The sequence below is a fragment of the Cenococcum geophilum genome (genome assembly GCF_001692895.1).
Source record: "Cenococcum geophilum 1.58 unplaced genomic scaffold K441scaffold_4, whole genome shotgun sequence".
Taxonomy (NCBI): domain Eukaryota; kingdom Fungi; phylum Ascomycota; class Dothideomycetes; order Gloniales; family Gloniaceae; genus Cenococcum; species Cenococcum geophilum.
The window spans coordinates 35,215-62,701 of NW_027137562.1; the positions used below are offsets into that span (position 1 = coordinate 35,215).

General features: G+C 35.9%; 2 protein-coding genes across 2 annotated transcripts; both read right to left on the reverse strand.

The window, feature by feature from the left end:
• Positions 1-20,610: 20,610 nt before the first annotated feature.
• Positions 20,611-22,707, reverse strand: K441DRAFT_627358 (cytochrome P450). The gene is made up of 3 exons (XM_067646167.1): positions 22,193-22,707; positions 21,228-22,122; positions 20,611-21,171 (listed from the first exon to the last, which is right to left on the reverse strand). The coding sequence occupies exons 1-3, from the start codon at positions 22,475-22,477 to the stop codon at positions 20,756-20,758; spliced, it is 1,596 nt and encodes a 531-aa protein (XP_067508691.1). The 5' UTR covers positions 22,478-22,707; the 3' UTR covers positions 20,611-20,755.
• Positions 22,708-24,126: 1,419 nt separating this feature from the next.
• On the reverse strand, positions 24,127-25,913 carry K441DRAFT_673550 (uncharacterized protein; the record flags this gene model as incomplete). The annotated part of the gene is made up of 2 exons (XM_067650660.1): positions 24,127-25,583; positions 25,673-25,913. The coding sequence occupies 2 exons, from the start codon at positions 25,911-25,913 to the stop codon at positions 24,127-24,129; spliced, it is 1,698 nt and encodes a 565-aa protein (XP_067508692.1).
• Between the last annotated feature and the right edge of the window lie 1,574 nt (positions 25,914-27,487).

Consider the following 27,487-nt stretch of genomic DNA (forward strand, 5'->3'; position numbering starts at 1 on the left):
CTATTTTCTTCTTAAGATTATATTATAGCTTCCTAGGTCCGTAATAAGAAAGGGGACGTTATACTACCTTCGTCTATTAACACGGAGGTAAATTTGCAAGATAGTTATAATAGGTAGCCCTATTTGCCCGTTATACCCATAAATAGGAATTAGTTTAGGCAGTTCTTTAATAAATATATTTAAAAAGTTAGCTAGCTTTACAGCATACTGGGTATCTATTAAGGTAAAGGTATTTACTTTAGAGTTAGCTAAAGTAAAGGTTAAAACTTAATATTTATTACGGAATAAAGTATAAGGGATAGTGTAGCTTTTTCTATTAACTAGCCGACCTAGATTAATATATAATATATTAATCCCTTTTAACCCTAAAGAGGAGTCTTCCTCTAGGGTTCCTCTTTTTCCAACTTTATACTATCCTCTTAGATTAATAGAACCTTATCCGCTTTTATATTTATTAGGCAATCCTTTATATAGTAGCTTTTTTAACTATAAGAAAAGCAAGCTCCTTAATTACTAAGGGCCTATATATAGGGGTTGCTATATATAGGCCGAGTATTTACTAAACCTATAGTAGAACTAGCTGTATAGCTAGCTACTAAATTAGCGTTGGGCTGTACGGGTAGTACTATAGGGGTTACTGATTATACTAGGGTATTATAGGCCGTTTTTATATTACTTATAGTCTAATTGAAAGGGTTTCTAGCTTTATACCATTCGGCACATACCTTAATTTGGCGGAGGCCTTAGTTAATAGCTAAGCACTAGTTTATAAGTTTCTTTAGCGTTTATATAGTAGTAAAAACTAGTAGTACGGCTCGCTGTAGGTCTAGAGTAAGCTTGTTAAATAGGTCTAGCATTAAATCTTCCTAGGGAATTTAAGCCTAGCTGGCTAGGTGTAGAAAGCAGGTCTAAAGGCTAAGAAGGTCTCTATTGTTTTTATATTTAGGCTTTTATAATTAAGTTAGGCGTTTTATACTTTAAAGAGGTCCTTATAGATAGAAGATAGGTAGATAATTATTTCTTCTCCTAAAAGGAAAAGATCTACTAAATCCTATACGTATCGCGGACGTAGGTGCGTCTATACGTCCCTACTAGTACGGCTAAAGATATAGGCTATTTTAGCCTAAGTAGTAGGGAAGTGGTCCGTATTAACTTTAAGCTTATTCTATAATTAAAGCTTCTAATTATTAAATATAGGGTTGGTTCCATCTATAAGCAATAGGGGATCCGCGACCTTTATAGACCGTAATAATGCTAATACTATATATTAGGCTAGGGCCTTAAGGACTATAACAAGTCTCTAGGAGTCCGATAACTCTTTACTAGGTATAGGGGGTTCTCTAGCTTTAAGTAGCTCTTAAAGTTATTTAATTTTAGTATTAGCTGCTATAAGCTCTACCTAGGAGTTTAAGTTAGTTGCTGTTTTACTATTGGAGGTATTTAAGGGTCCTACGGCTACTTTGCCAGCTGCTGTATTTCTTAGCATAGTAGTATAGTTATTAGGGTAACTTTTAATAGGATTTTATAGGGGTTCTAGTCTATACATATTCTATAAATCTTATTATTCTTTTCTGTTTTTTTAGTTTTATTTTATTTTTTAAGTTCTAGTAATAGTCTTTAGGTTTACTTCTATATTCTATTCTTATTTATAATCTATAAATATTTTTAAGTTTCTTTTTAGGAAGAAGAATAGACAAGCTTTAGATAATATTAACGACTTAATTAATTAAGGTATAAGCACGGTAAAAGGGTAGCGTAGGCCTATATAATTGGATTGTCTATAAATAAGAATCTAAAGCTAGAGAAAGGAAAAGGGAAGAAGGGTAGCGCCGCTTAAGGTTTTATACGATTATCTGGTTACGTAACTGCGACTATCTAAAATAGTAAGAAACTGTCTGCGATTGTCCGCTATAATCTACTACTATTATTACGGACGCTTTAAGTACGATGTTACGACTACTTAGGGAAGAGTTAAAAGAAGCTAGTTGGTTAATACGAGCACAGTCTAGGATGGAGCCGATAGAGCTATATGACGAGGAATGGTAACCAAGGTCATGTAACGTGATCTATATAATCTATATAATCTATATAATCCATAATAAAGCAGATAGAGTATACGTATATTACGTACAAGAAGGATTTTATAAGAGTACGGTTGTGTATTTAAGGACCTTTAGTCCCTACCTAGATAGTTCCTTCCTTATAGTAATTCTCAGAATATAATTAAAGTTAATCTATTAGGCAACCACTCCACCAGTTATTATTTATATTGTTAACTACTATTATTTACATTTCCTATACACCTAGCCTAATAATAGGACCTATTGTAGTTCCTACTACAAGGTTCCGTTACACAATTACTACCTAGTTATAGTATTAAATAACAGAAAGTTAGATAATATGCCACTAAAAGTAGCTACCACAACGCCATTAACGGCGGCAACTACTTTAAGGTTAGGTAACGACACCAGTATAGTAGATACTAACTTACAGCAACCTGTAACGGTTGGATAGTTATAAAAGATAGTTAACTAGCTAATAGAAAATAATGTAATATTAGAAAATAGGCTTAATAGGATCGGAGTAGCGAAGATTAAGTTACCATTAATTAAAAGATACTTAGGAGAAAAGTCTAAGCTTAAGGGATTTCTTATATAAATGTACTTTAAAGTTATATAGGAAGGGGTAAAACTACTAATACCTATAGATCGAATAGCCTATGCAGGATTATTTCTGTTAGGAAGGGCACTTAAATAGTTTAAGCCTTATTTTATAGAGATATAGGTAAACGGAATAACGACCACTAATTAAGATGTACAATTTATATTCTTAAGTTAGGAGGGGTTTGCAAAGCAACTTATATAAGTGTTTAGAGACCCAGAGGCAGTAACTACGGTAAAAAGAAAACTCTAAAATATTATACAATAAACCTTAGCAATTAAGTATATAACGCAATTCCAGACGTTAGTAATATAAGTTAAGTGGAATAATAAGGCGCTTATGGCACAGTATAAATAGGGACTTAAGGCTAAAGTCTAGGATATAATTATCCTAATGGAAGATATAGAAACCCTATAGGAATTAATAGATTAAGCGATTAAGATTAATAATTGGATCTACTAGAGGGAATAGGCTAAGAGAGGTTAGGATAGAGTTCTATAGTTATATAAGGCGCAAAGTACGTAACGACTAAAGCTAAGTTAAAAACTATAGTATAGCGTAGAGCTAATAGACCTAAGTAGTACTAAAGAATCTAGAAGATAGAATAAGAAATTATGGAAACCTAAAGGATAAGGATTAAGTGATTAAAGGTTTAAGAAGTAGAGGCTAAACCAGGGATCTTAGTAGTAGAAGATGTTTAGGCGGACTCTATAATAAGAAAAATGGTTTAAAGAGGGAGCTTATATAAATTGCGGAAAATAAGGTTATTATATTAGAGACTGTAGAAGTGGTTAGAGTTACTATATAGTAAAAGGGATAAGACTAGTAGACGATATATATATATAGAAGGACGATAATATACTACAAGAAATAAAGAAATGTTTAATTAAAAGTTTTACGTTCTATTATAATAACGTATGCCAAATTTATAAGGACGCTAAGTATAGCGTAAGCTATTAGCTATAAGAGCTATACTTAGCGGAGTATAAAGGAACTAATAAACCAGTTTATAGATCGGATATTAAGGATAATAAATTTAACAAAGGTGAAATATTTCGTAACGATAAGGTAATAAGGGCGGTTTACTAGGAATATGTAGCTATTAAAGATATTACACTAGAGGTAGAGGATGATTCCACTATAGAATAGGGAATATCAGTAGGGATTAAGACCCTACTAGACACGATGTTTATCGCTTTACGAGACGTAAGAGAAGTAGGATAGCGAACTACTTTAGCACTTAATAAAGGCAAAAGGCCAAAGGCTTAAGATTCTTAAGACGAGATGTAAGATAACTAAGATTCTTAAAACGAGATAAGGTAAGCTTAAGGACCTATAACGGACGATAACCAATGGAGTAGAGTAATAGCTTAGTTTAGTAATATACGAATGAGCTTGGGACGAAGTTTCCTATAGGTATAAGACTCTTAAGACAAGATAAGTGAGATTTAAGACTTTTAGAATAAGATGAGAATACTAAGTAAGCCTAGTTGGACTAAGGCTAAAGCTAAGCTTAAGTTAGAAGCAAGCTTAGGATTAAAAAATCTAAGGGATTAAGAATTCGGAGTACGAATAAAGACACCTATAGGTAAAAGATAAGGGATTAAAGAATCCGCAATATAAATAGTAGTTAAGCTAGGAGATAGATATATAAACCTAGAAGACTTACTAGGGGAATATAGTGTTTAGCCTAAAGATCGAAAAGTTAATACTGAGATTAAGAAGTAAGTAGACTTTAAGGATGCGTCTATAAGACGCAAACTAAAGGAAACTATGGAAGAATTTAAGTAAAGAATTATTGCATGGTAAGAACAGAAACTAGATAAGAGATCTAGTATATTAGGATGTATAAGGGATAGAGCACTAGTATAAAGAATTACTAATAGGCTAAGAGTAGGTATACTAAGAGCTAAGTGGCTTACTAAACTAGAAAATGAAGAGGATCTAGGAATTCCTACTAGGTTTAAGAAATAATATATAAAAGGCTGTTATAACGCAGTAATAAAAAGATACTTCCTTATGGACAAACCGTATACACTCTAGCAGCTATACTAAAAGTAGTATAGGCAACGACATAATAATAAGTAGGAAGATTTCTATATATAGTTAGATGAATAAGTTATCTAAGACCACCCAATTATAGAGAAGGCTATAACTTACATTAAAGGAGCCTTAATTATAATATTAAAGGATTTAAAGGAGCGTTTAGAGGACTAGAGAAGCGAGAGATATATCTTAGTACCTGTAAATAAAGTCGCAACATTTAGATCAATATGGTAGAGGTTTAAACTTAAGGATAAAGATAAGTTAAGAGTTAACCTAAAGCACCTAGCACACTATACGCTATCATAGATTGTATATATAGACGATATATACAAAATGTATAAGAATCTAAAGGAAAAGAATTAGAAATACTTTATAAGGATATATTAGGCGCCAGAAGAGTAATAGTATAGAAATGCTAAGTATATATATGGCTAGCATTTAATAAAAGTTTAGGAATTAGGAGACTCAACGCTTTAACTAGGAAATTTTTTTATAGAAGAATGCTTAGACGGATAATAGTAGTGGGAATGCCTAGAGAATATGTGTTTATGGTATATAGAAGACAAAAAACGAACTAGGTATTGGCTAAAGAGTAAGCCAAGTATATAAGGATTAAGTAGCTAATAATTAGGAAAAGTAGAGGCCTACGGGACCGGAGGGAGCTAGTGGTAGAGCCTTAGACCCGTAAAGGAATTTAAGGACAACACCTAAATTTATAAGTTAAATGGTAAGATTAACAGTTTGAAGCGCTAATAGATAGTAGAGTAATGCGAAACTATATCTTACTAGCAGTAGTTAAGAGAATGGGATTACCTTATAGATAAAAGGAGCAATCTTACCTATTAGTTATAATTTTAGGAGATCCGATAGCCTACGGAGGAAGGATTATCAATCTTAAAATAGGACCTATTTAGTTAACTATTAAAGGAAGACGAATTAAGATATCTTTTAATATCCTACCATTAGGACGGGATAAGGTAGTATTAAGTATGCCTTAGTTATAGGAATATAATCTAAGGATTAATTAGATTATAGATTAGGTTAATATTAAAGATACTTAACGCCGTAAGATATAATAATAAGCTAAGTTAGTATGGTACTAAGTAGGAGCAACCTATAAAGAAATAAAAAAAGAATTAAGTTATATACTAAAGAGATACCACAAGTATAGTAAAAACCTATAGTTACTAAAAAGTGAGAAGCTGTTAGATTATATAGCGTGGGACTATAAGATAGAGTTGGAACTAGAAATAAGTCTAAAGTTTTTTCCAATCTACAAGCTTACCGAAGAAGAAGGTAGAGTATTAAAAGAGTTTATCTAGGAAAATCTATAAAAGGGATATATTAGACCATCGCAATTATTAGCAGGTTATCTAGTACTGTTCGTATTAAAGAAAAATAGCAAACTAAGGCTATATATTAACTATAGATAGCTAAATAGCATTACTAGGAAGGATAGGTATCCTTTATCCTTAATTAGCGAAATCTAAGACAGGATAGGCAATGCGCAGATCTTTATAAAGATAGATTTAAGATAGGCGTACCATTAGATTAGAATTAAGGAAGGCGATAAATAAAAGGCAGCCTTTAGGTTAAAGGAAGGACTATATAAACCATTAGTTATACAATTTAGACTTATAAACGCACTAGCAACGTTTTAAAAGTATATTAACAATGTATTAGAAGAACACTTAGATAAATTTGTTATAGTATATCTTAACAATATTATTATCTACTTAATAACTAAGGAAGAGTATAAAGAACACATTAAATGGGTTTTAAAGAGACTATAAGAAGAATAGATGCTAGTAGCAATTAAGAAATATAAGTTCTTTACTAGGAAGATAGATTTTATTAAATTTATTATTAAACTAGGCTAACTTAGTATAGATCTAAAAATGATTAAGGCTATAGTAAATTAGTAAGAACTAGAGAACGTTATATAATTAAAATCGTTCCTAGGGTTTTGTAATTACTATAGGAGGTTTATAGTATAATGGTTAAAGGATATTAAACTATTTACGTAGTTAATAAAAAAAGAAGAACTATAGGCATAGGGAGAGAAATAGTAAGAACTCTTTAAGAAAGTTAAAGAGTTATTTACCTAAGAGCCAGTTCTTAAAATCTATTAACTAGGATTAGAGACGATTGTAGAAACGGATATATTAGACTATATACTAGGGGCGTGCTTTATATAAAAGTATTAGGATAGATAGCACCTAATAGCATATTACAGTTAGAAGATAATACTACTAGAGTTAAACTATAACATCTATAATAAAGAGTTATTAGGTATAGTTATAGTATTAAAGGAATAGAGAGTATTCTTATAAGGTATAAAGAAACTATTTATAGTTAAAACGGATTATAAGAACCTAATGGGATTTCTAATAATAAAGGAACTTAACTGGAGATAGGTTAGATAGGCAGAGATGCTTACAGAATACTATTTTAAGATTTAGTATACTAAGGGTATAGATAACACGCGAGTAGACGCTCTAAGTTAGAAAGCTAAACTACAAAATAATAAAAAGCTATTAGGGGCTTTACTATAAAAAGATATAGACGGATTAATTAGGTACAATTATCCAAAAATCGTAGTAACTTAAGAAGATAATAAACTAAATAGAGTCTACGAGATACTAGAAAGCTTTTGGGTATAAAGGATTCTAGAAGTATAACTAGAAGATCTATAGACAGATATATACGAAAATTGAGAAGTAAAGTACATCCTAAGAAGCATAGTAGAGCATTTCGTAAAAGATTTCTATAAGGAATTAACTTAAGGACATAATAGAGCCACGGGCTTAGTATTAAGACTTTAGAAGGAATATATTATTAATAAAATCTAGAATATCGCAAGAAAAGTTATAAAGGAATATCTAGATTACTAAAGGAATAAACTAATAAGGCATAAGCTATATAGAGGGCTATAACCTATTAAAATATCAGAGAGACTATAGGGGGTTATATTATAGGACTTTATTATTAAGTTACTAAAGTTAAGGGATCTTATTATTAGATAAGATTATAATACGATTTTAGTAATAATAGATAAGCTTATAAAGTAGGGATACTTTATAGCATATATAAAAGAAATATTAGTAGAAGATATTGCTAAAATCTATATTAAAGAAGTATTTATAAGATACGGAGCACTAAATAAGATTATATTAAATAGAGATTTAAGATTTATAGCAGTATTTTAGGAGGTATTCTTAGCGGAATAAGGAGTTAGAGCAGTAACTTTTACTATATATTATTTATAGATAGACGGTTAAACGGAAAGATTAAATTAAACGCTAAAATAGTATCTAAGGCATTATATTAATTATATATAGAATAATTAGGTATCGCTATTACTAGTTATACAGTTTATATATAATGCAACACCTTAAGAAGGAATAGGCATATTACTATTTAAAGCAAATTATAGATATAAGCTAAGAATATCATTATTACTACAGTAAGCGAGGAAAACGAGTAGCACAGCTAAAGAAAGGATAAAGACGTTAATAAATCTTTATATAGACCTTATAGAATTAATAAAGAAAGTATAAGAGAGAATAAAAAAGTACTATAATGCTAAGAGATCTAAGGGACCAGATCTTAAGGAGGGAGATAAAGTATGGCTACTATATAAAAATTTTAAGAATTAATAACTAAGTAAGAAGTTGGACTATGTTAGACTAAAACCTTTTAAAATTATTTAGAGGATTTTACTGGTTATGTTTAAGTTAAACCTACTAGCTAAAATAAAAATCTACCCTATATAGTATATCGCAATGCTAGAGCTAGTATACAGAATTATTAAGCCACTAGTTTATAAAGTAGATATATATAGAGAATAGGAAGAAGACAAATAGTAAGTTTTAAAGATTGTTAGTTATAAGGATGTTAACGATAAAATATAGTACAAGGTTAAGTAGATAGGCTATACTAAAACTACCTAGGAACTACTAGAAAATTTAAAGAATACTATAGGAAAGGTATGGGGGTATTAGAAGAAATTAGGTTAGGTAGTATTAATAAAGAAGGATCGCTAAAGAATAAGTTACCTAAGGGGGACCTAAGAAGAGCAGTTACTAAGTTACTTAGATCTATTTCCTTCTCTAATAGAAAAGAATCCGTTCTTTTATTGCTAAATTCCTATAAACCTTATTTTATAAGTTTTTACTTTTTAAAATAAACCTTTTTACAAACCTTCTTAAGGCGGATTAACTAAGCGGACGCCGCAAGATAAGACTTAAGGGCCCGTTGCTAAGTATTGGCAGCCTCCCGTTCTGCGTTATAAAAATAATATAATCCCGCCAGAGTAATAAATAGTTTATTATCTAGCTGCGTAGTAGTAGATTAAATATAAAACCCTAAGACAAATTAATTAGGGAACTAGACAACTATTAAGAGTAGTAGGTCGTATATATTTAGTATTAAAAATAAAGCGAATATTACAGGACGAATAAATATTTACTTTAGTGCAAAGATTATATCTTACGTAAACTGGAGCTCTTGCTGCACCCGGCCTAAAAAGACCAAAACCAACCAAAAGAACCCTAAAAAACACCCAGAGAATCCCCCTGAGATGCATGCATCGCAGGGGAGGCACACGTTAAACGACGGTGGCTTGCACTCGCGCGCGACCGCTAGAACTACGCCTAGCAATGGCCCTCTATAATAAAGACGGGCGAATACTATACCATAAAGTGGAAATACCTCTATTAAAAAGGTATCTAATAAAATATAAAGCCTATTAGATGTGTCTAGTATCTAGAATTGCGGGGAAGTAACTGTTAGCTATAATAAACTAATGTAACTAGTAGAATAGCTCCGCTAGTCTAGCAAACCTTAGGCGCCCCTCTAGTAAACCCTTAATTAAATCCTCTAATGGCTAAGTAAAATTAAAAATAAGTATAACCCCCCCTTACTGGCGAACCGCACCTGGGCCGCCATAGCTATACTTTTACAGCATAGGGAACCTACCCCCCTTAAGTTAATAACTGGGTATATAATTATAATATAACTAAATATAGAATAAGCAGAGGGGCTTAGGGGATAATTAGAAATAGAAGTCCTTATAAAGATATATAAAGAGGTTTATAACGCTGTTATAGTCTAATACCTTAAGAGCGGAGATATTAGAGTTACCCTAAAGGACTAATAGGTAAAGGAATAAGCCGTAAGGGTAGGGGATAGGCTAGGAGAACATATTGGTATAAAAGTACTCTATAAGGATTACCTAGTTAAAGTCCTAGTAGTTCCTATAAGCCTTAGGGTAGAAAAGAAACACTAAGCGGATAATATAGTAATTATATAGGAGATAGTAAAATAAACGGAACACCTTATACTAGGACTTAAAATCACCCAAATTTAATGGCTTTAATAGGAAAATACAAACTAAGCATATAATGAGAATAATAAGAGGATATAAGGGTCGCCGGAGACTTACTAGGAAGACGCTAGATAAACGTATAGCTCCCTTATCGTCAGTATATATACACTAAAAATACAAAAACTCTTTATCTAAAAAGGAATAATTATAAATGGCCTTATATATAATATAAGGCTCTATAACTACAGACTACGCCTAGAATAATACTATTACTATATATAATGGGGATATACCTAATCTATATGCGCAGCATAGGTGTACTACGGCCACTATACAGGCCCCCATAATATAAGATATTACTTAAATTAAGACTAAATAAAATGTATAAACTGCTACTAAAGCATATATAAGGCGTAGGAGAGAGAAGACTGCATTAAATATAGGAGATAGAAGGTAAGGGCTTAACAGCTACGGGAATAACTGCACGCTAGGTTATATAAATAGAAACAATAGATAATAAGCTAGGGGGACATAGGTGCCTTCTTAGCGTTTTCTACCTTTAATACTAGAGGGCTAGGCTAGCTATCCCAAGCCTTAACAGGCTAGAAGCGATGCCGCGCGATATTACTAGACCGAGTAGGGATATAAGGGTTACAGGGGATATAAGGAAGAGGACGCCCTATAGGAAGACCCCTATAGACAGCAATAGTAGGCTTAAGACTAGGATAATTAAGAATTAGACTTAATACGGCAAATATAATATTTGCAGCCGACTTATAAAGGGTATATAGCCAACTAGTAAGAATAGGGGAAGAACTAGTAATAATAATAGATTTAGATATAGAAGCGCTAATAGGAATATAAGATATGGGAATGGAAAGCTTTATATAAAATAAGTAGTAACTAGGGTGTAGATATAAGAGATAGAAGCTCTAAATATTTTAGAGAAAGTAGAAATAGAAGAAGTAAGGAATAAAGGAGAGTTAAAAGACCCTTGCTGGGGGTCCGCCACCTATCTATTATATAGTATAACTGCGGCAATATAAACCACCGCCTTGTAAAGCCCCTACTAGACAGTTTAGACCTAGAGAAATACTATATCCTTATTATATAAGAGCCGTATTATAATACCTTTATATAATTAATATACTGCCCCTAAGGATTCCAGCTTCTATATAAACTAAAAGTAGCTATACGCGTGTGCTTTATAATTAGTAAGGCTATTAGCCTATCCTTATAGTTATAGTAGGCAGTTAACCCAGATATTATAGTTATAATAATCTAAATATATAGGGGACCGGTATAAATTATTAATATATATAACCTTAGGGTTAAAGGGGTCCTATAAACAGAGAATATTATATTAGTAATAAGCTTACTAGAAACCGAAGGTATAGAGTCTATCCTACTAGAAGATATAAACCTCTACTACCTATAGTAGGGGGGTATCTATATTGCTGTAGATTAACAGTTAAAGTACCTACTAAAAGCTATAGATATCTAGGGCCTTAAGCTAGCTACCCCCCTAGGAGCAATTATATAGTAATAAGACACTGCTAGAAGTATAATTAACCTTATATTTATAAACGAAGGCCTATACCAGAGACTTAAAAGGTACAACCCTAAAGAAGAATAGGCACTTACCCTAGACTATATCCCTATCCAAATATAGCTAGACCTAGATACTAAAGCGTAACTAAATAGAAAAAGATACGTAATAAGGAAGCTTAAGACAGATAGTTTCCTTAATATAGTTAAATAATAACTCTAAGACCTAGAAGAAATCCACCTAATACTAAATAAGTAAGGCTTATTAGCCACCCCTAAGGAAATCAACTAAAGACTAGAAAGGATCTAGGCAGCGATTAAAAATGGGCTAGAAGAGTATTACCCGATCTTAAAACTAGGCCCCTACGCGCGATACACATAGTCTATATAATGCGCAGTTTTGGTTACTAGCTAATAATAAGTAAAAAGGAAATATATAAGTAGCTATAACCCTAAAGACGAGAGATAATATAAAGACATAAGAAACTAGCTAAAGAATACCCTAAAAAAAGAAGTAAGGAATAACTGGAGATAGTTTATAAATGAGCATACTTTTAACCTAAGCCTCCCCCATAATAAGGGCCTTTAGGCTATAGCAAAATAGGTAAAGAAAAAGGTAGGGCGCCTAGTAGAAGACCTACACCTACCACCCCTACGAAGAGTAGGAGAATTATAGGCTATAAATAATAATAATAAAAAGGTAAAAATCCTTATAGAAAGGTTCTTCCCCTAACCGGCTCTAGTAGACCTTAGTAATATTATAGGTAAAACACTGGTAACTCGCCTATAGGTCGATAGCAATATAATAATAGAGGAAATGGCTAGAACTATTAGCTGCCTTTTAAACAATATAGCACTAGGACTAGATGGGATTCTAAATAAGGCCCTAAAAACCTATAGGCCACTTATAGCACCTTAGCTTATAGATATAGCTAGAGCATGCTTTACTATAGGCTACTACCCNNNACTTANAAGATCTATAANAACGGTTATCNTATAAAAAGAAGGTAAAGTAGATTACTTAATCCTAGGAAGCTACCGCCCTATTGCCTTAGAAAACACCCTTAGTAAGATCTTAGAAAGGGTAATAGCGGAACGTATAGTAGACACAGTAGAGGAATACGCCCTACTACTATAAAGCTAAATAGGGGTAAGAAAGAACCGCTTAACACTATTAGCACTTACGCTACTCGCTGCTACTATTAAATCTACATAGGTGATGCGAAAGGACTTTGTAGTATTAATGCTTAGCCTAAATATTAGTGGTGCCTACGATAATATACCCTATAAGCGTCTCCTATATATCCTTAGGGTAAAGGGCTTCCTAAAATGGATTATATAATTTATTTAAGGGTTTACAGGCCAGAAAGAAACATTACTAGTCTTTAATAGATACTAGAGCCCCCTTATTATAGTTGCAATAGGAATACTATAAGGATTACCCCTCTTACCTATACTCTTCCTTTTCTTTATAAGCAACCTGCTTAACTTCTTTAAGGAAGGGGCAACCTAGGGAATAGGCTTCGTTAACAATATAAACCTAATTATATATAGGCTAACAGCTATAGAGAATTATAGAATACTAAAGAAAGCCTATAATACTTATATAGAATAGGCAAAACGTTATAGAGTCTAATTCTTACTAGAGAAATACCAGCTAATCTATAGATCTTTAGCATATAATTTACATCTAAGGCTTTAAGGGTTAACTAGTTTAGGGCCTAAGGGTATTAGGAGTATAGATAAATAGTAAGCTCTAGTGGAGCGTATATACGGCGTAAGCGGCCCATAAAGGCTAAGTATAGTTTATTGCTTTATCTAGGATTGTTAATTTTATATAGGGTCTATACTTCTAGAGGTTACGCCTATTATATATAGCAGTTGTCCGGCTAACTATAATATATAGATCTAGTATTTAGGCCATTGGAGAAACTAAAAAGGGCCCCCCTAAATTACTCCTTAAACCACTTTAAAAGGTCTAAACAGCCTACCTTTAGAGTATTACAGGCGGGTATAAGCGAACGGCTATAGTACTGCTTAAGAAGGAATCCAATATTCCCCCCCTATAGTTATATATTAAAGCCGCTGTAATATAAAGAATGTAAAATAAACGTAACTTTAATATTATAAAGTATATTAAGACACGCCTAAGTAAACTATAGAGGGACCCTAGGGTGCCCTATAGAAGAATAAACTAATAACCCTAAAGTAGGGAAGAGATATTAGAGAAATAGGTAAAAAAAGTAGAAGAAGAATAGTACCGCTTTAGGGCCCAGGCCTATATAGAGGAGAAAGGGAGACGTATAAGAGGTTAGTAAAGATAATAGTAAGATAGAGAAAGGAGCTAAAGTAGAATACGTAAAAACGCTAGGAAACTATCTACCGTAATATAATACTAGTTAGACTAACGCTAGAGAGGTAAATGGGAGTTAAAGGTATAGAGGCTGACTTAGGCAAGACGAACCTAAGCTATAGCATAGTTAATGCTATAGGGGGTAAATACCTAAGGGCTCTAAGAAGGCCTAATAAAGGTAGAAAATATAATAGTAACACTCTTAAGAACAGGAATAATAGGACTAAAAGATTGGCTTTACTGGGTAGGTGTCCTAGTAGGTAGCCTAAGATGTAAATGTAGCTGGCTAAGACAGACACTAAAACACGTAATACTGCTATACCCCCTATGCACTAATTAAGAAATAATGCTTTTAGTAGCTGGTATAGAGAACTATAATACACTGCTCTTAATATAAAAAGGCCTTAAGGCGGTTACCTAGTGGCTTATTAGTTAAAATGTGCTAAATTAGTTCCGGGTTATAAGGGAAATGGTAATAAAAGGCAAGGGGGTAAGCAGCAGGTGCCCCCTAGTAACTCTATAGTAGTAGAGTAAAAGTTTATAATACTAGCGCGTCTATAGGCTTGTTACGGCAGCAGTGGTTTCTAAGGAGGTTAAATAGTAAGGTAGTAGAGCACTATAGGCGACTTATAGGCGCTAAGTAGGCGAGTCCTAAAAGGCGGGGAGATGGATCACGGGGTTTTCTCATTTTTCTTAAATAGAGTTTTCTCCCTATATGTAAATAAGGAGTAGTCTGTATAGGCCCAATAGGGATCCGAATCGGACGTTAAGCAATGAATTATTATTATTATTATTATTTACTTTAGTGCACTCTAAGTAAGAGAACGGTTGCCGCGAAGATAGGCTTACTAACGTAATATAAACTAACCCCTTTTTCGAACAATAAGAATATAGAGATAGTATAATCTTACTAAGAGACAATATCGCAGTAATAGTGTGAGCACAACGGGCGGTTAAAGAAGAAGAAATTACTTTAGGTATAATAAGCGAAGATATTAACTAAATTAATTAGACGGATATTATACCTCTAGTAAACAACTTAGAGATATTAGGGATCTTTAAGGACGAAGATAAAGAGGAGGGAGACGGTATTACGGACGCTTTAAGTATAATATTATGACTATTTAGGGAAGAGTTAAAAGAAGCTAGTTAGTTAATATAAGTATGGTCTAGAATGGAGCTAATAGAGCTATATAACAAGGAATAGTAACTAAGGTCACGTGACGTAATCTGTATAATCTGTAGGATCTATATAATCCGTAACAGAGTAGATAAAGCACACGTATATTATATATAAGAAGGATTTTATAGGAGTATAGTTGTATATTTAAGGACCCTTAGTCCCTACCTAGATAGTTCCTTCCTTATAGTAATTCTCAGAATATAATTAGAGTTAATCTGTTAGGCAACTACTCCACTAGTTATTATTTATATTATTAACTACTATTATTTGCATTTCCTATACACCTAGCCCAATAATAGGACCTATTGTAGTTCCTGCTACAAGGTTCCGTTATAACTATAATCTACCGTTTTCTACTAGCGCCGTAATATATTATATTAGTTATTTAAGATAATATATAATAAGCTAGGTGCTTTAGGTTAACTCTTAGTTTATCTTTATCTTTATATTTAAACCTCTATTTAGTTAATCTATATATTAGTAATTTATTTACTAGTACTAAGATTTATCTCTTACTCCTCTAATTCTTTAATCGCTCTTCTAGATTTCTAGATATTATAATTAGTTCTTCTTTAATATAAGCTATACGTTTTTTTATAATTACTTAGTTTTAAATAACTCTTTTATCTAGCTATATATAGAAATCCTCCTATTTATTATTATAACGCTATCTATACTACTTTTAGTACAGTTCTATAAGTGTATACAATCTATCTATAAGAAAATATCTTATTATTACCGCATTATGGTAACCTTTAGTATACCTTTTTTTAAACCTAGTTAAAATACCTATATCCTCTTCTTGCTCTAGTTCTTTAAGCTACTTTACTCTAAGCATATCTGCTCCAGCCCTATTAATATATATATTTTTTATAAAGGTGCTCTAATCCTTAGTCTACCTAATATCTTTAATTATAGATAACCTCTTTATTCTTACTACGTTATAATTTAGTTCTTAAATTGCGTTTAGTCTTCTTCTAGTTTATATCTAGCTATTAGATTCTCTAAATCTTTAAATTTCGTAATTTTAGTATTAATTGTTTAACCTTAAGGCTAAATACTTTATTTACCTAATATAGGTGCCCTTATTTATTTGTTAGAGTCTTAGTTCCCTAGGAATCTTTATCCCATACTTATTCGTTTTTCTTTAAACTAAGCTACTACTCTCTCCTATTAGTTGTTATCTATTATAGAGTTTTAAGCTTTTTTTATATCTTATCTTAAGAATCTTAAGTCTTTAGCTTTTTGCCTTTGTTAAGTGCCGAAGTAGTTTATTATCCTACTTCTCTTATATTTTATAAAGTAATAAATATTGTATCTAACAGAGTCTTAATCCCTATTATTAATCCCTATTCCGTAGTGGATTTAACCTCTACCTCTATTATTACGTCCTTAAGGTCTATATACTCCTAGTAAGTTGCCTTTATTTCCTTATTATTGTTACTAATAGTCTAATTATTTTAATCCTTAGATGCTACTTTATTTTAGTAAAACTAGTATGTAAGAAATTTCTTTACTAACTGCTAGCTATATATACCGTCTTAGTCCTAATCTTGTTTATAAAGCCAATCCTATTCCTTATTTAACTCTTTTATGCCCCAGAGTCCTCTTAACTTAGATTTTTATAGTTAATAGCTTACGCTATACTTGGCGTCCTTATAAACTTAATATACGTTATTATAATAAAACGTAAAACTCTTAATTAAATACGCTTTTGTTCCTTATAGTATATTATTATTTTATTAGTCTAGTTCTCTTTACCACGTAGTTACTTTAACTACTTTTATAGTCTCTAGTAAAATAACCTTATTTTCTACAGTTTATATAAGCTCTATTTTTAAACCACTTTTCTTATTATAGAGTCCGCCTAAATATCTTCTGCTACTAAGATCTCTAGTTTAGCCTCTACTCCTTAGACCTCTAATTACTTAATCTTTATCCTCTAAGTTTCCTATTCTATTATTTTAACTCTTTAGTACCATTTAGATCTATTGGCTCTATACTATACTATAGATTAGATACTTACTATAGTGCCTTCTTTATATGCGTCGGTCCTTATTATATTCTACTAAATTTATTACTTTAGTATAGCTAGTTATCTACTTTAATAGTCTATTATATTAGTTCTCTTATATCACTTAAGTTATCTATTAGTATTATAATTACTTAAACTTTAGCCTTTAGTCCCTTTCTATATTGTACTATTAATGCCCCTTAGTTCTACTTAGTTTACGTCGCTAAGGTTTAGAACTATATTATATAATTTATTACTAATCCTCTTTATATAAGTTAATATAGCTTTTTTAAGCTATTATTATTAATTCCGGATCTGTGTATATTTGTATAAGCCTACTAGTAAATTCTTCCTAGCTTAAGAATATATCCCATTACTTGTTAATTGTCGTCCTACGTTATTGATAAGAATTTGGCCAATCATAAAGCATAGACTAAGTACGGTTCCTTGGTGTTATATGCACGGGCCATATTCTTATTAATAACGTAGTACCCTAACGGGTAAGGGATACTACGCCTTTAAATTAGTAGTTACTAACCTATTAATTTATATCTCTATATACGCCACTTAATTACTTATATCCGCTAGCTTAGATCCTTTATATTAGATTTTAGTTTTATCTATATAGGGGATCCCTTAAGCTTATATTTCTCTTCTATAAACCTTTTTATTAGTAGTATTTTAATCCTTTCTCTTTTTATATTTTATATTTACTAAAGTAAGACCTAATTATTGGCTTTATTTTAGTCTATAATACTCCTACGCTAGTTTGTTATAACTACTTATAAGTTATTATCCCTTATACTAGTATTATTTCCTAATTCTAAGATAATTGCCACCGTAAATAGTATTATAACTACTACTTTAGGTAGTATATTATTTAACTTTACTAATACTATAACTAGGTAGTAAATATATAATAAAGCTTTATAGGATATACTACAGTAGATTTATTAAAGGGCTAGGTATATAGTTCTTAAACTAGTTAATAATGTAAATATAACTAAGTAAAGTAGGTTACCTAATAGATTAACTCTAATTATATTCTAAGATTTATTATAAGAAAGCGAACCATTTAAGTAGGGACTATAGTCCTTTAAGTATATAATACTATGCCTAAGAAATATACTAAGTACGTTGGTACGTTAGTACGTTAGTACGTTCTCTATATCCCTACGTTCCTATATTTCCGCATTCTAAACTTATAATATAACTAGCTATATAACTTAGCTGCCTTTTATTTTATAGCTTAACCGGTTCTAGCGCCTTCTATACTATCTTAACCAACCTATTTATATCTCTTTTTAGTAGTTGTACTACTACTAATATAAGGTCTGTGATATATATACCCTAATATTAAGGCTTTCGCATAGGAATTATAGTAAATACTATAATACGAGCCTCTTCTTACAGAGGATAATACCTTAATTTACTTAGTAAAAGTAATACGCTTAGCTTAGGAGTAGAACAGTATAATTATAATAGAATGGCCAGTTAACTTCCCTAATTTAAACCTAATTAAGAATATTTAGAGGCTGCTAAAGGGGAGAATATAACGCCGGTTTTTAATAATAACGGAGTATGTTAAAAGGTATGTAGAGTAAAAATAGGAGAAGCTTAAGTTTAAAGAATTTAAAAAGTATACAAATAATATAAACGAGCGTTACCTTACTACAATTACTATAAATAGGGGTCCTACAAAATACTAAATAAGCAATCGTTTTAATATAGCAATATGGCAATATAAGTACTAGTAGGAAGTATTAATAGGGAAGGCAGTAGTTCGCTTAGGCTATAAGGGGGTAACCTAAGCGGGCTACTACCCTCCCTATTTGTGCTTCCTGCTAGTTCTTATATTGCCATATTAAAACGATTGCTTATTTACTATTAATACTTTATTAGACCCCTATCTGCGGCAATTATAGTAAGGTAGCGCTCCCTTATATTGCTAATATACTTTTTAAATTCTTTAGGCTTAAGCTTCTTCTATTTCTCCTTTATATACCTCCTAACTTTCTTCTTTATTATAGGAAACCTCTATTATATTCTCCCTTTTAATAGCCTTTAGACATTCTTAATTAGATTTAAATTAGATGAATTTGCTAGCTATTTTATTATAAGCATACCATTCTATTCCTAGGCTAGGCGAGTTACTTTTACTAAGTAAATTAAGGCATTACCTATAAGAATAGGCTAGTATTATAGTGTTTGCTATAATTCCTATGCAAAAGCCTTAATATTAGGGTATATATATACAATATACGTCGCTATTTATCGTCTTCTTTATATAGCTAAGTTTAGTTAACTAGTTCTTTTTAAAAACCATTAAAGGTCCCTTATTCCTATAGGAAATACTACTATAGATTATTTAGCTTAAATATCCCCTAAATTTAGGGATATAGCAATTAATATTATATTTCTCAGCGTATCTAGTAATAAAGATTTAGCCTCTACTGGTTTAAATAAAAGCCTTATCTGTCTAAATTACTACTGCCTATATTTTAGGAGTCTACTCTAGGTAAAAATAGGCCTATTTTAGCTAGGCCTCTTATTATTTAGATATAATAAGCGGCTTTTCTATAGTAATGCGGCGAAAGTAGCCTTTCTTTTTATAAGCTTTATATAAGGATCGCTTATAGGTAGAGACGCCCTTTAAGAATATAATCTCTTTAAATAGCTTCTATTAGTAGAAGTGATTAAGCTTAGTATATATAATAAGGCGCTATTATATTAGTATATTAATATTTGGCTTTCTTCCTCTCTATTTATAAGAAGTCCATATATCTTTTTAGAGAGAATTTAATATAGTTCTACAAGGTATACCAAGGGAGGTAGCAATCCTATAGTATTGCCAGCTAGCATATTAGGGGGAATAAGTAATATTACGCTTATAGTAGGAGAGTTAGGTACCTAGATCTTAAAGAATAGGATATTAAATAGGGTAGTAGCCACACTGCTAGTGTTACGGCACTGATACAGACCCTAGTCAGGGGCTCGGCCGAGCCTTGGCGCCATGTATATAGACGTGTCCTTTCCTCGACCTTCTCCAAGACCTCGTCTTGGAATTCTCGTTCACTGGCTACCAATAGATTCTGTTCTTTTGACTGAGCCTTCACAGCTAGCAAATAAGATTTAGTATTTTAGGATATAAAATATAAGGCTCTCTTACTCTCCCTCTGTTATTTTATATTATCTTTCTATTCTAGTGGCTTTTGTATACATTTATAATATAAAGAGCTATACTTTGTTTGGCCTAAACCCACGCCAGCGCTAGCAGGGAGGGCGGCAGCCCGCTCAGGTTACCCCCTTGTACCCCCTTGTACCCCCTTGTAAGTGTGGAACAAGTCAAAGATCGGTGCGCCGATAAGATTTAGATGCGTTTGGGGCATGCCCACGTGGCCTATACGGCTACGTAGGAGCTTAACCAAACTAGGCCGAACAAGCTTGCACCAACGATGGCTTCTTGAATTAGTAATGCGATTTTTGGATTCTTCTAACTCTATAGAATGTTGGACTAAAACGCATCGAAGCTCAATTCTCAGCTCTAAGCCTTTTGGGTGGTGCCTGGGTGCCGTAGTTATCCATCTTGACCATTCCGTCTTCCCCTCGCACCCACCTTCCCTAATCTCTCGACTGGAACAAGACTTGAGCCTCCATATCCGGCGCCCAGATTCCATTCGGCATACTCACCATCTTCGGTCTCGCCTGGCCGTCCTTGAGCTTAATATTGTAGTTCAAAAGTACGTGCGCTAGGCACACTTTAATCGTGCTATTGGCGAAAAAGCGGCCCGGGCAAGCCTGTGTGCCATCCCCCCAATTCGGGTCCGTGGGTCCCGTAGACACAAACTGAAAGCGATGCTCGGCACCAGGTTCCGCGCGCTTGTTGAGGAAGCGGTAGGGATCAAAGGTTTCTGGAGATGGGAACAGCGATGCTGAGTTGTTGATGTGGTGGGAATCGACGCACAGAATGGTCCCGGCTGGAAGCTTGGGACCGGAGGAAAGCTGGACGTGTTTACGGGTTATGCGGTAGAGGGAGACTAAAGGGAGCCGTCAGTTATTGGAGAATTCTAATCACCTTGAGTGGAGGACTTACACAGAGCAAAGGGATTTACACGAAAGGTTTCTCGCATGACACTATCCATCTTTTTCAGCTCCTTCAGATGCGTCGATGGAAGCCTGCCATCCACCATAATCTCTTCGACTTCGTGACGGAGCTCATCCTGCAACTCCGGTCGTACTGCTAGATCTAAAACGATATTGTAAAGCGTAGCGGCGGTGCTGACGGTTGACTCGAAACTAGTGAGGATTTGATCGGTAGCGAGCTGGTACGGGGTTGCCTCGCCAGGCTTGTAGCGCGCCATGAGCCATTGGGTGAAGGGTAGCTTGCCGTCCTCCTTCGGCTTCAAGACCTCCTTCTTGTCAGCCGCGCGCTCATACTCTTCCATGTCGCTACGAATAACAGGGTCAAGAATGCGGCGCATATCCCGTTGCACCTTAAGAGCCGGTAGAAGCAGGAGCGGCCGGAAAATTGGCTTTAACATCCGGGGGAGCCAGCTCAGAGTCATGACAGCGAAGTAGACGGACATGGGCAGCTGCTGGACTACCTCAGGCCACTCGCCAGTGCCGACCTCACGACCGACGAACGAGCACGCGTTGGTCGTCGCGACGATTTTCATCATAGTGGGGAAGAGGGTAATAGGCTTGTGGTCGGGGCAATAGCTGACATACTTTTCAAAAGCAATGCGGGCATCCTTTTGCTTGGAGGGCACTTTGACTGGAGTGCTGCGTGCTAGGTCAACGCCGATGGTTTTCCAAAGAGCGTCAGATTCAGCCCCGATGTGTGTCCAGCGGCCGTAGGTCACTGTGTGGAAGAAATCTTGGGCCGAAGCTTCTTTTTCCGTGAGGCGCTTGATTTCATCAAAAAAGATGGGTGGATAGACAACGTACTGAAGGCCTGAGGCGTTGACGATGTAGGGCGTATCGGGGTACTGTGAATATTAGGTCATTCAACGTGAGGCTACAAATTTATCTCGGCTTCTAACTGGGGCATTTAGTTACCTTCCGTTTGCCCTCCTCAATGATTTCCAAGAAATCGTTTTGACGAGACCCTGACCCTCCAACCACCGGAAGCCCAAGTACTTTCTCTAGTTTCCTCGGCCTAGTCAACACAGACACTAACCATAAGATAAATACCACCGCCAGTACAGGTATCAGTTTTGCCGCAACTGGGTGATCGCGATTAATCTGCGCAGCAAACATCTTGGTCAGCTGCCACCGCGTTAACCTGAGCGGCGCGAACGCCTGCTGCATAATCTGCCACTGTTCGATGGTGTCCTCTAACATATTTATCTAGTGGATTCCAGTAATAAATGTTGAGGAGTAAGAGCTGGCCGCCAAGGTAAGATTCCAGCACTGTCTTAAGAGAGAAACACTGTATGAAAGTTCTTCGAGCTGATAACAAAACTAGCGACACGAAGCTGAACGCTTATAATGTAGACTACAGCTGGTTTACACGGGCCACACCACCTTGTGGCCGTGAAGGATTAAAATTTATGTGTTAAGCGGCACGAGCATGACAAACATTCGGTAGACACTGGGGTCATGTCGGAAGTCCGAGATTATTGCCATGCATTTGGCGAGCGGCGGGTACACATGTCAGGTGAAAACTTCGGCCATGCTAGCTTTCTAGCCGTTTGCATATTTATTGCTGCAGTAAGCGGACACCTCTAGTAAATTGGGGGTTTCTGGAAAGTCTAATGCGTCCGATTTCATGCTAGCGGAGTTTCGGATATCTCACAGTCGCTGTGATATCGGACAGAGCGAGGTTGACTAGATGGCCACCCCGCAGGCTCGCACCTCGTGCAAGGTCCCACCTCGTGCATAAAATACTCATATCTTAATAACTGTAATAGCTATTTATATAAAAATTCAAATATGGCTTATTAAATTATAAATAAAGCATTATATAAATAAAAATATGAAATAATACTTTATGTAGTACTTTTATATTTTTATTTCAGAAATCGCTTTATTTACTATTTAACAAGCCATATTTGAAATTTTATATAAATAGCTATTATAGTTATTAAGATATGAGTATTTTAAAAAGACGTGTCTTGGTACCGTGCACGAGGTGACTTCTAACTAACGCCCGATCGATTGTCCTACTTAAGACTACAATCAGAGAGGTTAGCTCTTAGCACCCTGAGCCCGCCTGGGGTGGACGGGTTCGTGTTATTCCTAGTCCATGCGTGGTCGCTGCACATGTGCTCACGCGCTACATCTAAGCTACGCCCTAAAAGGGCTTAAAACCAAGCTAGATAGCTCTACTGTGGTATCGGGGTTATATTTTGTGGGTGGGTCGTCTGCCAAAGCTCCATGATTCATTACACCAATTAACTACCTGGTCTCTATGTAATTAATATACCTTTATTCACACTTCTTCAGCTAAATCTTTTTAATCTTTACTAACAATCATTAATTACAAAGCCACCTTTAACCTCTGTATGCATCTATGTACCCGCCCCGCCCACAAATATAACCCTGATACCATAATACAGTAAAACCCTTCAGTACGATGCGGTCGGTATGGCCGAGTGTATCGTTATACCAATGGTATCGTTATATATTCGGCCGTGCGCGACAAATAAGAAGAGTCTTATCCTAAAATAGTAACCCACGGACCAAAAAGCCATCCTTCTATAACAGCATCGTCATAAGTCGTATCGTTATAAAGAGTTTTTACCGTACCCGCCGTCTGCACATATCTTCGGTCGGGGATTATAAATTTGGTCAACCTGACTGCTTTAGTCAAGGGTCTAGTATAGCCCCGAAGCCTTGGTGATCCGAACGTCAGACAACTAATCACGCTGCGTGAGACAGAACCCGGACTAAATGTACCATTGTGTCGCTCGCCAACCTGAAATGGTGCTATGCTACATCTAGGGGTCTATAGAATAAAAAAATGCCAAAGCGTCTAACACGATGCTCGATCAGTTTACCGTGCTGTTTATTTTTTGCATTAAATCCCGTACACTCTTCATGCNCGTCTCGTTATGTTGCGAACAGTCTAAGCCTTCCTGCTTTAATAAAGTCTTTAGCAAGGCTTGAAACATGGGGTCAGCGAGCATTCCCCCTAGCGCCTTCTCAATGGCGTCAAGCATATACGTGCTGACTTGTATTAGGATCTTAATCTGCAAGTTACGGTGATTTTGAAGCATGAACCCATTGATCTGCAAATAAGGGACTGTTTGTGGAAGTTTGATGGCTGAAGCCCAGGCCGGAGAGCATTCCAGCGAATGGTGGATGACGAAGAAGACGCTTTCATATATTTTGAGCAGACAGGTGTAGCAAGTTAGGATTGCCAGGGTGGAAGGGATATCATTCTTTTGCAGCTGTACTGACGCAGAATTGCTAGTAGAAGTAGACGGTGTTGAGAATGTTGTCGCACTTGGATTCCGCCTACTAAGGTACGACTGCAGCGTTTTCCACCTCTCCTCGATCCGAGTCTCCGGACTTAGTTCTGGAACATCCGGGGCATTTTCGAGGTCGCCGTAATTGTAAGTGTCTCCCTCAAGGGACTGCTCCGAGGATGAGCACGGTGTGAGAGGAGGCTGACTAAGAAAATGAACAATTTCGAGAAATCTCTCCGATCCGTGCAGCATTCTTCCGATGGCATTTTCTTGGCTCATAGAACCGTCCAGAGTCTTAAACAAATACCCGGCTGTGTTTTTATCCGAAGGAGCGAAGATGAATGAGCTAGCCAATTTGCATGTGACAAGGCGATGCAGGTCCTTCATCAACCCCGCACTGAGATCCGATAATTTTTGTATGCCTGCATCCTTGAGCTCTGTCGGGGAAGGACCTAACCCACTACTTGACCAAGGCTTTGAACGATCGGCGGGTGATGGACTGTGAATGTCGTCCAATGCGAAGAGGTTAGATAGTAAGACCATAGATGTGGGACTTTGTTCACGGGCTGGTGCTGGCTGGAGACTTTCATGGCGGCTTATTGGAGGCTCATTCGCAGCGCTGGTCTGATTTAGAGCCACCACACCTACGAGCTCTTTGTTATTCCGGGTACCGAGGGGCTGGTTGGCGGAAACTTGGAATGGAGGACTCATGTCGAAATTATCTGTGGAGGGGAATGGGTATGATGCTGCAATTGCCCCAAGGCCATCTAGCTCGTTAGGCGTCATCAGCCCGCCAGTAGATCCTGTCATTGATAGGACTGATGCTTCTCCTCCGAAATGTAGCTCCTGGTTTCCCTCAAAGGTTGAATTAATGATGTCGGGCCATGGCACAGACCCTAGCTGAAGGCTATCGCTTGGACTCTGATCATCGACGGCGGATTCCCATGATGGCTGTCGGGGGGTTTGGGTGAAGTTACGCTGGCTGGGACTAGGTCTCGAGTTCTCGCTTGGAGGAGTGTTCAGGCTTTGGTTGGCGTCTATTGATCGTGGGACGTTATTAGCGGGGAATGTGAATGACGAGAGATTATGGTCGGCGCAGTTGTACTCGTCGTAGGGCTAAGTATACCTCGTTCTCTAGGTAGGTCTTTTGGCCTCTCTTGAGCAGGATCAACCCGCAGCGATGAACCTATGGTACATTTCGCCCTCGCTTTACGGCATCGTTGGCACGGGGTGTTGGTTGAGGTCATCAAGTCTCGATTGCAACGAAGCTTGTGACCTCGACATCGATCGCAGGCATAGCGGCGAGAAAAGGTGGACGCAAACGGAGCTGATTGCTGGGTTTGCGTATGGAGAGGTTGGGCGTTCATGGCTGGCAGAGACGAGCATGTAGCAGCAAGGAGCGGCTGTGCTACCGTATTTCAGTAAATCGGTTCGCCGTTCCCGTGTTGTAGCGCGCCCTAGCGACCCAGCACTGTGGGACCGTTACTAATTACCCGCTCAACGCAGCACGCGACCCAACGCCGCACCCCACTTTCTGCAGCTTTTTATTAACTTGAAAAGCCCCGGTGGTCTAGTGGTGAGATTACAAGGGGTAACCTGAGCGGGCTGTCGCCCTCCCTGCTAGTACTTCCTGCTAGTGCTTATATTGCCACATCGCCACATTAAAACAATTGCTTATTCAGTATTAATACTTCGTTTTTCCTCCTCTGCGTACCCCCTAACTTTCTCCTTCGTTATAGAAAACCTCTGTTATCTTCTCCTCTTTAACAGCCTCCAGATATTTTTAGTTGGGTTTAAATTAGGGGAATTCGCCGGCGAACAAGATTTGGTATTTTAGGATATAAGATATAAGGCCCTCCTACTCTCCCCCTGTTGTTTTATATTATCTTTCTATTTTAGTGGCTTCTGTATGCATTTATAATACAAAGAATTATACTTTGTTTGGCCTAAACCCACGCCAGCGCTAGCAGGGAGGGCGGCAGCCCGCTTAGGTTACCCCCTTGTACCAGGTACACTAGTCGGCATAGGCAGGGGTTACCACATTTCTCGCGGAAGATAGAAAGGCTCTCTTAGGGGTCCTGGGGTTTTTCTTGAGTTTTTCCTTAGGATGGATAGTCGTCTTAGAAGGGGGGTGCGAGTCCCACGGTAAGCGTAAACTTCTGGTCTCGGTGGCGCTATCTTTGGTGAATATCACCTACTAGAGGGTGTTTCTGTGTTAAAAATTAACATCTATCTACCGACCTCTTAGAGGGTCGGCGCCATATCGTTTGGTGTTGATGTCATAATTACTTTTACACACGACGTTGGGGTGCGGCGTTGAGTTGTAAAAAACGTTACTATGGTTTAGTGTGTGCACACCGTCCAAAACCCCAATTGGCCAAAAGCTACCTGTTCCTACTGAATATTTACCTTTAATAGACAGAAAATTGTTGCGCGGCAAGACCTAGAGCCGTTGGAGCCTCTTGACAGCCTTGCTCCGGCCCACATTCTGACGGGATTGTCCGGGGGCTCCGGGGGTAACCATATAAATCCTATCAGAATCCTACGACGATCTCGGTAGCACGAGCAGGCTCTCAGCCCCCTGCTAGGGGCTGACCAAGCTTTTAATTTTATAAGATAATTTTAATTAAAACTCTACTTATTTATACTTTAAAAAATTCCTAAAAAAATTGAAGCAAAATCTAAAGCTATAGTTTACTATAGAGGTAAACTTGGTAAGTTTTAGCAAAATTCTAGAAAGCGTGCACAAATTAAGGCCCTCGTCAAATAGCCTATATCAGCACAGCGTATTGGTCCTTCCTATTCTATAATAAGGTTTACATTCCATTCAATGCTTACATCCAGCTTATCCCTTTGTCTGGCAGAGGAGACTTTTCGTATTGGGTTAGCATCGTATTGACCACTCAGCTAAGCGCCCGCTGAGTCGTTCAGCTGCACGTGA

Coding starts and splice junctions, on each gene's coding strand:
- K441DRAFT_627358 (XM_067646167.1), bottom strand. CDS start 22,477: ATGTTAGAGGACACCATCGAACAGTGGCAGATTATGCAGCAGGCGTTC. Junction 22,123..22,192: donor TTGAGGAGGGCAAACGGAAG/GTAACTAAATGC, acceptor TAATATTCACAG/TACCCCGATACGCCCTACAT. Junction 21,172..21,227: donor TGTAAATCCCTTTGCTCTGT/GTAAGTCCTCCA, acceptor GGCTCCCTTTAG/TCTCCCTCTACCGCATAACC.